The 10145-nt window shown below is 49.4% G+C and overlaps 1 protein-coding gene across 4 annotated transcripts in view; it reads left to right on the top strand.

Annotated features, from left to right (window-relative positions):
* The first annotated feature begins 75 nt into the window (after positions 1–75).
* The window catches only part of SMG6 (SMG6 nonsense mediated mRNA decay factor), a 158503-nt gene continuing 148433 nt past the window's right edge, over positions 76–10145 (top strand). For 2 of the 4 annotated variants that reach the window (XM_075013600.1, XM_075013599.1), the window contains exons 1-4: positions 76–169; positions 3598–5362; positions 7722–7914; positions 9151–9261. In XM_075013600.1, the coding sequence (XP_074869701.1) occupies positions 76–169; positions 3598–5362; positions 7722–7914; positions 9151–9261 (2163 nt within the window). Of the gene's footprint in view, positions 170–420; positions 511–1001; positions 1089–3597; positions 5363–7721; positions 7915–9150; positions 9262–10145 lie in introns of those variants that run through there. The other 2 variants (XM_075013602.1, XM_075013601.1) reach the window with 2 other exon arrangements.

Below are 10145 nucleotides of genomic sequence, written 5' to 3'. Positions count from 1 at the left end.
AGGAAGGGCCGCTTTGGGCCCGCCCGGCTGCCGTCCGCCAGTCCCTGGGGCCGAGGGGGCGGGGCGGGAGTAAAGATGGCGGCGGAGCTGGAGCGGGTGCGCGTCTCGGCCGCGGAGCTGAGGGGGAGCCTGGCGGCGTTGGGGAGGGCCCCGGGGGGCGGGGGCCGAGGTGAGACTTCGGGGCCCGGCCCCTCCCCCTCCCCCGTCCAGCCCCGCGCGCAGCCGCTCCCGGCCCGGCCCGGCCGTGACTCGCGTGGGAGCCGCAGGCGGCCGCCCGTGCCCGGGAACGAGGCGGGCCCCGGCCTCAGCCCTGCGCTCCCCCGCTGCGAGCGCAGCCCGCGAGGCCCGGGCCGGGGCCGGGAGCGGGGAGCGGGGGGCCGTGCGTTAAAGGCGGCGCTGGGCTCCGTGCCTGCCCCCGAGCCCGGCCCCTGCCGCCCTGGGCCTTCGCCCCAGCGTGTCCCTGCCGTGGCGGCCGGGCGCCTGTGCCGGGGCCGCGGAGCTGACTGCCCGGTAGGCACACAGGAACCCCCGGGAGCACCGCGGGGCGCGCTCTCGGCCCCCCTTGCGGGGGCGTGGCCCCACGTGTGACAACAATAAACCGCTGTGTGACAAGTGACTTTCCGCTGAGCACGTCCTCTAAATAAAGTCTCGCTGTCGTGCAGGGCGCAGCCGGCTGGGGCTCTCGTTCTGGGCCTGACTTATTCCCGCTTCCAGGCTGCTGGACTGGACTGACCCGCTCTCAAGTGTTCCCCAGTTCTGGCTGTTTCGTTTTGTTATCCCATGGGCGGGTCTCTTGTCCCTTGCTGGAGTTGTGTTGACACCACGGGCCCACCCAGCAGTGAAATGTGCAGGGCCCAGGGAGAGGACTTGTTTGCCTGATGCTCAGCACCAGAAAAAACTCTGTAAAGATTCATCTACCCCTAAATATGTGAAAACGGAAAGTTCCTTTCGTTATTGGGCTGGAAGTTGCATATCTTGCCTGTAAGAGTCTCTGCACTTCCTGTTTGAGAAACATTGTATTCATGAGAATTTGAAGTCTGTAATCCCAGTACAGTCTGGTATTCTTTAAACTGCTCATACCAGCACAGGTATATCTGCATCCTCAAGTTCCCTCTGCATGCTTTCAAGTTCAGAGCTTGATTAGGTCTTGCTGCTTGCTGGCCAGAGGTAGTTAGTTCAATTTTGCAAAGTTCTATGTCCATGTTTCCGTCGTCTTTGCTGGCTGCTTGTGTTAGGCTGAACACTGCTGGTCTCCATTTCATTGCTGGTGGTGTTCACCATCCTTTTTTGCCACGTGGTCACCCATTATTTCAGTAGCTCCCCACTATATTCCCCGTGTTCCCGAGTATTCATTCCCAAAGGTCTCTGACTATAGCATTGCAGATAAACAAATGCCAACCATTTCCAGTCACCCTCCCTCCCATTTGTTTCCTCATCAGCAAAATGCGGTTAGGTCTTACATGATTCATGGGGATGGGTAAATGGGGAGTGGGTTGTGAGGTTTAATTAACCAAAGTTTGTATGGTGCTTTGAAGATGAAAACTGCTAGAATTACTGAAGGCAAGCAGTCCCATCACTGCTGGCTTTAGGATGCAGGAAGCTGATTTCAGTGAGCGTAGCAGGACATTAATGTTTCTGTCTTGACAGATGCTTTTTGTGTAGCCAGTAATGCCCGAAGCTTCTGATAAAGTTTAGTTTCATTCCTTTGGCATCTACTGATGAAAAGTGTTACATACAAATTTGTTGTTATTTGGTAGGGTGGACCACAGGTCACTTCCCCCTGCATTTTGCAGCTGGTTTTGAGCCAGCTAATGTGATCAGAAAGGCAAATATGTGTAAGTAGTGCAGAAATGGTTAACTCTATATGCGCTGAAGTCTTACGAGCAGAGTGGAGGTTTGAAGCTACAAATGTTGGCTTTACAAACTTGGTTTTTGTGACAGAGATTTGGCGCTTGGCTCCCATAAAATGAAAGCTGCATTAGTTACTTGTGTTTCTGATTACATGCTGTAGTTTCCTGTAAGTTGTCTCAGACATTGTGCCTGTCAAAGTTAAAACAATGAGACTCATAACTATTGCATCTCTTCCTGTCTGTCCTGAAATTTTTAGTAAGGGAGTCAATGAGATTTGTTTGTGACTGATCTAAACGTGCAGTGACTAGATTAACAGCATCAGCTGTCTTTGGTCTTTGACAGTGCTGTTGTTTGGTTAGAGCAAAAGTAATTTAATATGTGTGTTTTTATGGTGATGTCACAACAGTCAAGCTACTTCTGTTAATTTGTGTGAAGTATGAAATCCCCAGGGAAAAACTGAGGAAGATGAAATTCTAAAATCAAGTTTTATGCATCTAAACAAAGTCTGGGGGCAGAGGAAGTCCACTGTCACCACTCCCATTTCAGAAGCTTTTCCCATCCATTCTCTGTTGTCATGGATGCAGTTTATCCAATGTTCTAATGACAGACACCTCAGAACGGTCTCTGTGATGCCTTTGTTACTGACAATGAATTGGTTAGGCTGCTGGGAGTAGATAAGTGAACGAGGATCTGTATAGTCTTCAGTATGTTTGCTGCAGTGGGAGGTGTGTTCTTGCTTTGAGGGATTTCCTTCTTTTAGGTGCTACTGAGGCCATTTTAGTGATGTTTTTTAATTGGTATGAAGGAGAGACTATTCTATAATAAGATGTAAAACTCCAGCCAAAGACACAGATATAATTAGAATAATATATAATGCTGATGCCTGTAACGTTGTTATTTTACGTGGGGTTTTTTTGTGTTAAATTGTCCTTTTAAGTATTTCTAATATTAATATCGTTACAGAGATAAAAAATGAGTAAGTTGTGGGCTAGGGAGAAAAGGTGTGCCAAGTTGAAAAGTGCTTCAGTGCTGAGTTGAGATGTTGCATGAATGAGACAGGGAAGCTGTCCCAAATGACAAGAACAGCGGAGGGGTAGGCACATGCGCCAACAACAGGCAGGCCAGAGGAGCCGAGACTGAAATCTGGAAAACAGCAGCCTTAAAACCCTTTACTTGTTTTCTGCTCTGAGACTGTCAGTGTATCTTGTCTGTTTCTTAGCTCTTAAACTGCCGGCCGCTAGGGCCGTTTTGTACATGTGTTCCGTATAGCCAGGGATACTGTGGAGATACTTAATAAATAATAATATTTATTCTGAAGTAAGGCCACAAGCTCACTGTGGCATGGTTCCTCTCTGCCTCCTACCCTTGAATTTCTCACCCCTGCTGAGTGTGATTTCACATAATATGCATATAACCAAACGACCTTTAGCTCTGATTTCTCTGATTCAGCTGACAATTTTCCAGATCTGAAGAAGTGGGTCTGTCCCATGAAAGCTCATCACCTAATAAATTATTTTGTTAGTCTTTGAAGTGCTACAGGACTGCTCTTTTATTTCATAAAGATACAGACTAACATGGCGACCTCTCTGACTATTCAGCTCTGATTGTCTCAGTTTTTAAACTTCTGTTCCTCTGGAGTCACTGTAAGACCATTAAAGACAAGTCACATTTATGTTTGTGCCTCTCTGATACAGATTTGCTATTCCTTAACTGAATTAACCTTGCCTCTTTATCTCTTCTCTACAGAGAACATGAAGGAGCTGAAGGAGCCCAGGCATCGTAAAGATAACCGACGTCCAGACCTTGAAATCTACAAGCCTGGCCTCTCCCGGCTCAGGAACAAGCACGCACTATTAAAACAGGAAGCCTCAGGGTATGAAGGGATCAGATGTGAGGAATCCAAGAATGAAACTGCTAGTGACAAAGCTCCTGCTGTTACTGGAGGGGGATCTCAGGTCGCTGGAGAGCTCAGCAAAGGTGACAGCCAGAAGCAGAATGATCCTTCCCAGAAAAATGGAGAGATGGAATGTAAATCTGTTTTTCAGGTTCAAGAGAATTTGCATAAACACTCTGTTTCAGAAGACTGGTGTCCCAAGATCATCAGGAGAACCAAGAAGCCAGACCAGCAGATCTATCAGCCTGGGAAACGCCTGCTAACTGTTGCCAAGGAGCCAGCCAGCCAGCTAACCTGTGATGAAATCATCTGTAAGATGGAGCAGCTGAAAGCCAAAGGAGATGAAGACACCGAAAGGGACATTGACAAAGGCAGCAATAGTACTAAACTGAACAAAGAGGAGAGAGAGGTAAGCCTGATTAGCGAGGGAGTGAAAACCGTGAGGGGAGAAAAAGGAAGGCGGGTAGAGCGAGTTGACAGGGTCAGGAAATCAAGTGATGACTTGATCCAGGGGAGGCTGGGCTCCACAAAGCGATACTCCCGCTCTGACAAACGGAGGAGCCGATACCGCACCTGTAGCACAAGCTCAGCAGGGAGTAACAACAGCACAGAGGGAGCCCCGCTGGCCGACGGGGGAAAAAAGCGACAGGAGCGGGCCAAAGAAAGAGTCCGTCCTAGAAACCAGATCTCTGCTTCCTCTACTGATTCTTTGGAAGATGACAGAGTTGAAGAGACAGAAGCATATGGCATAAGCAGCAATTCAGAAAGAAAGCATTCAGAGCAGAGCCGAGTTTCTAAAAGTGAGAGTGATTGGAGTAGCAATGGGAAGGATGTCAAAGTAGCTTTGCGTGTCACCTTTGATAGCAAAACCATGAACAGAGACATCTCCGTGGCACAGACAGACAAGAAAAAGCTTCCAAAGACTTTTAATGTAAGTGACTCCATAGAGGCTTTGGAGGTGAAGGGCAAGGATCCTCAAGGGAGAGGCCGTGGGATTCTTATCCTGCCTGCCAACACAGACTTCTCTGCCACTGCTGCAGGCTCTCCTGATTCCACTCAGTCTGGGGCCAGGCTCCTGCTTAGTGCTGGTGGCAGTAAGGGGCCTAGAGGCAGGGGCCGCGGAAGCACCATGCGCAGGTTGTGGGATCCAAACAACCCAGACCAAAAACCAGCTCTGAAGAGCCAGACCTCACAGCTTCTTTTTCTAGATACTGATGATGAAGTGAGTCCCACTTCCTGGGGCGATGTCCGCCAGTCCCAGGCTTCCTACTACAAGTTTCAGAACTCTGACAATCCTTATTATTACCCCAGTTCAAAAGGCCAAAGTGCTCAGTATCCCTATGGAGGATATGCTTTGCAGTATCAGATGGGCCCCAATAACAGCGCTTACCCTAGTGCTTACTACCCTGGATATCCAGGCCAGTCAGGGCAGTATGTCTGCAGTCCCCTCCCCTCTACCCCTTTGAGTCCGGAGATGGAGCAGCAGATGAGGAACATACAGCAGCAGGAACTCAACACACTTCTCCGTGAGGCTGGGAACCAGGAGCAGCAGCTCAGCAACCTGCTTTCCAGAGACTGCATCAGCCCTGAGGGTCTTGAGAAGATGACACAGCTGAGGTTTGAGCTTTCTCTTTGAGCTGTGCTGTGTTGGGCTGGGGGGGGATGAGTTACAGCATCATCCCCACTGGGGATGCAGAAATACAACCTGTGATGGAGTGGAGGATACCTGTGTGTGTGTGAGTGGCTCACAGAGGGTGTGGGTCTCCTGCTGAGGGTAACCTTGCTGACCAGGCAACACCTTTGTACTGGAGACAAGGGAGGAGGTGGAGCCTGAGGGGTTTGAATTGAAACTGGGAGTTGGGAGTTGGGAGTTGGGAGTTGAATTGAAACTGGGAAGTTAGTCTGGGCTGAGAGAGAGACAAAAAAGGGGGCAAGGCCCTGGCTCTGGGGGCCCGTCGGGGCCTCCTCTCCCCAACATGGATTTAACTAACTGTCTGTGCCTGCTGCACTGACTCCTCTGTACAATGCTGGGTCCTGTCGGCTAATAAACCTGCTGTTCTCCTGCTAAGTGAGAGTCACTCCTGCCTGCAAGATGGGGTTGCAGAGCTTTGGGGACCCTGAACCCCATCACACAACCCTCAAATGGTTGCTGTGTCTTGGGGCAACTCATGGGGAGATGAAGGTGCTGGTGGTCAGGCCACTGCCTGCTACGTGCCAGAAAGGGTGTGTATGTGGGAGGTGGTGGCCCCCCTTGAGCTAAGTCATGTCTGCAATTGTTGTGCTGAAGAGTTTCATAGGATCATAGGACAAGAACAGACTTCAAAAGGTCGTCTAGTTCAGTCCCCTGCACTCATGGCAGGACTAAGTATTATCTAGCCCTTCCTTGACAGGTGTTTGTCTGATGTACTCTTAAAAATCTCCAGAGATGAGATTCCACAGCTCCCTTGGCAATTTATTCCAGTGCTTCACTACCCTAGTGTTTCCTAATGTCCCCTTATTGCAGTTTAAGCCCCCTATCTTCAGAGGCTAAAAAGGAACACTTTTCTCCCTCTTCTTTGTAACAAACTTTATGTACTTGAAAACTGTTCTGTCCCGTCTCACTCTTTTCCAGATTAAACAAACTCAGGTTTTTCAATATGTCATTTTAGGTCATGTTTTCTAGACCTTTGTGTTGCTCTACTTTGGACTTTTTCCAGTTTGTCCACATCTTTCCTGAAATGTGGTGCCTAGAACTGGAAATAGTACTTCATTTGAGGCCTAATCAGCACGGAGTAGAGTGGAAGAGTTACTGCTTGTATCTTTCTTGCATCACTTTTGTTAATACATCCCATATATATATGTATGTGCGATCCCCCAGATCCCTTTCCACAGTGCTCCTTCCTAGGCAGTCATTTCCCATCCTGTATCTGTGTCACTCACTCTCCCTTCCTAAGTGGTGTATTTTGTGTTTTTCGGTATGGAATTGCATGTGCTTTACATCTGACCATTCCTCCAGTTTATCAGATCATTCTGAATTATGGAGCCAAGCTCCCTCAGGCCTGAGCTCTAAACAAATCCCCTCCCCCTCAGCCGGGCATCCCTAGCTTTCCTCATTCTAAGTCAATGCTGGTGATTCACCAGAGCTGCTGGAGCCACTGGGGCTGCCATGCACTTCTCCCATCAAATGGTGGGGTGTGTCTGCGGAGCAGGCGGATGGCACTTCCCATGCGTGGCTCCAAGAGCCAGTGGGGCTCCAGGGCTGGAATCTCCACACTGTGATGTCCTGTTCACCACATGAGATGGAGGTAGGAGCCTGATTTCTGTGACACTGAGCGTCTCTCATATGGCCCCCCTGCCCCATGTGCTCAGACTGGCAGGTGTAGCTTTCCCAGAGGTAGTGAATCACAGAGAAATGAAGGGGGAGGATAAAGACAGAGGGAATAAAATCTCAGGTTTTGCTGTGAAATTGTGACTTATTTCCCACTGGGTGGCAGGGAGATTGGTGCCCTTCTTTCCATGGTAGGACTTGCCCTGCCTTCTAGTTATTTCTTTCCCCGACCTCTACAAATAATCTTAGTGCTCAGAATGAGCAGCTATTTGGGGCCAAGGCAGCAGCCGGGAAGGGTTTCTATTTGTTGGGTCATCATTAACAGTCGATACATTCACCTCCTTGCCTGGGAGATCCCAGCAGTGAGGCTGTGGTAGGAGCATCCTCTCTCTCCAGCAGCAAGAGAGTGAGACTTCTTTCATGCTCGCCCTCCAGCCCTAGGAGGAGTGTGTGTGACTGTAGCTGTCCAGATCTCTCTGGGGCAGTGTACTTGTGAGGAGACTTGTTTGCTGTCTAGTGGAATAGTGAGAGGCTGTGCTGGGCGGGGAAGTAGCAGGCAGTCTCATGGCAAATGTTGCCTGGCAGCTCTGAGCCTGTGCTCATACTAGTACAGAGGGGTAGAACCACTTAGCTGCGGTTGTCTCAACCATTGATTGTCTCTTCTTCTAGAGCAGAGATGTTGCAGTTGTATGAACGATGCATCCTAGTGGATATTGAGTTCTCTGAGAACCAGAATGTGGACCAGCTGCTCTGGAAGAACGCCTTCTATCAGGTGATTGAAAAATTCCGGCAGCTCCTCAAAGATCCTCTAGGCGAGAATGCACAGGAAATTCGGAACAAACTGCTACAGCTCCTGGATGAGGTGAGAAGTGAAACACCTGTTTGAGCCTGGCTAGACCTTTGGAGGGAAGTGCTTTCTAGCTGCTAGAGCAGGGCTCTACGCCTACGTTCTGATCCAGTTCTGTGTGACCTTGGCAGATCTCTGCACATGAGAAACTTGGCGCCCATTGAAGGATATGTCTCCTCTGCGTCCGTGTGTGTTGTACATATGCATATTGCTTCACTAGCACAGGTGTCAGGAGCAGTGCATCTGGTCAGACGTGGCTCAGATGAATAAAGACATGCCTTTGGAGAGTCTGGGTATAATTCGAGTCAGTACCCTAGGCCACTGTCTGCTTTGCCAAGTCAGGCCTATACTGCTCTTTTGGCAATGGAATGTGAACCTGCCTCCCTGCTGCAGGAGTGGGCAAAGGTTCTGCCTGTGAGTGGCAGTGGCTCCCTGCTTCTGAAGTGTGTCCATGGCGCACAGGCCTTCAGAAGCCTTTCCCAGCCATGGGGAAAGGCTCTGCCAGTTACCCCTTGTGCAGCTCTTCTGTGCCATGGCGAAAAGCGCTGGTGGCTGTCTGCTGAAGCCTGTCCCTGCAGCCCATAAAGTCTCCATCAGAGGGAAGGGCGTTGACTGATGGGAGTTGCTCCAGCTTTTTCCCACTGCCTCTCTTCTTCTAGAATGTTTCCCTGACACATGCTGCATGGACTTAGCCTGCTTTTCACTGTGGCATGGAGCTGCAAGTACCCTGCATGCTGGCACCTGGGTGTGCAGTGTAGGCACGGCCTAGAGATGTGATTTTAAATTGAGGTAGATAAGCTGGTGCAACAGCTGTGTGGACTATCATGTTTATTATGGTTTAAGCCAGGTTTGATTTGCTTTGGTTTAAGTCAGTTAGGAACTGGTTTCCCTAATAAACCAAAATAAACCTAGTTTAAACTGAAGTAAATGAGTGTCCATAGGCTTTAGTACTGATTGCATTAAATTAGTTTAAATCACACCTTTAATAAAACCACTGTGGCTTTTTGAGGGAGATAAGAGCTTAGTTTCCGTGTCTGTGAGAGAGAGAGAGAGAGAGAGAGAGAGACAGAAATGGGGCGGGGCTGAGAACATCACTTAATAGGTGACACACATTTTTAAAGAAACAGGTTTCCAGGGAGCAGGGCTCCCTTCTTCCTCCCAGCCAGCACTGGGCTCCTCCAGCTGTGACAGACCTTGGTTTTGTGCTCACAATCACAGAGGTACATCACATGTGTCTTTTTTTTGTTGCAGGGCACAATTTTCTTTGACAATTTGCTTCAGAAGCTGCAGGTGTCGTATCAGTTCAAGCTGGAGGATTATATGGATGGGATGGCCATTCGCAGCAAGCCCTTGCGGAAGATGGTAAGTTGGCTTCCTTTCCAGAATCACAGAATCACAGGGCTGGAAGGGACCTCAGGAGGTCACCTAGCCCAGCCCCCTGCTTTAAGCAGGATCAACCCCCACTGAGTCATTCCAGCCAGGACTTAAAAACCTTGAGGGATGGAGAATCCACCACCTCTCTAGGCAACACATTCCAATGCTTCACCACGCACCTGGGGATGTAGTTTTTCCTAATATCTAACCTATACCTCTACCTCTTCAACTTCAGACCATTACTACTTGTTCTGCCGTCTGACACCACTGAGAACAGTTTCTCACCCTCCTTTTTAGAGCTCCCCTTCAGGAAGGTGAAGGCTGCTATTAAATCACCCTTAAGTCTTCTCTTCTGTAAACTAAACAAGCCCAAATCCCTCAGCCTGTCCTCTGAGGTCTTGTGCTCCAGCCCCTTAATCATTTTTGTTGCCCTGCACTGTACCTGCTCCAGCACATCCACATCCTTTTTATACTGGGGGGGCCCAAAACTGGACACAATATTCCAGATGTGACCTCACCAGTGCCAAATAGAGGAGAATAACTACTTCTCTAGATCTGCTCGAAGTGCTCCTCCTAATGCATCCTAGTATGCTGTTAGCCTTCTTGGCTACAAGGACACACTGTTTACTCATCTCCAGCCTTTCATCCACCATAACCCCTAGGTCCCTTTCCATGGTGCTGCTGCTGAGCCAGTCGGTCCCCAGCCTGTAACAATGCTTGGGATTCTTCTGCCCCAGCTGCAGGAGTCTACACTTCTCCTTGTTGAACTGCATCAGATTTCTTTTGGCCCAGTCCTCCAATTTATCCAGGTCCCTCTGGATTCTCCCTCTACCCTCCAATGTATCTACCTCTCCCTCTAGTTTTGTGTCATC

The sequence above is a fragment of the Carettochelys insculpta genome, chromosome 19, assembly GCF_033958435.1.
Source record: "Carettochelys insculpta isolate YL-2023 chromosome 19, ASM3395843v1, whole genome shotgun sequence".
Classification (NCBI taxonomy): Eukaryota; Metazoa; Chordata; order Testudines; family Carettochelyidae; genus Carettochelys; species Carettochelys insculpta.
The sequence above is the reverse complement of the archived record's forward strand: the minus strand, read 5'-3'. Positions and strand labels throughout refer to the sequence as shown.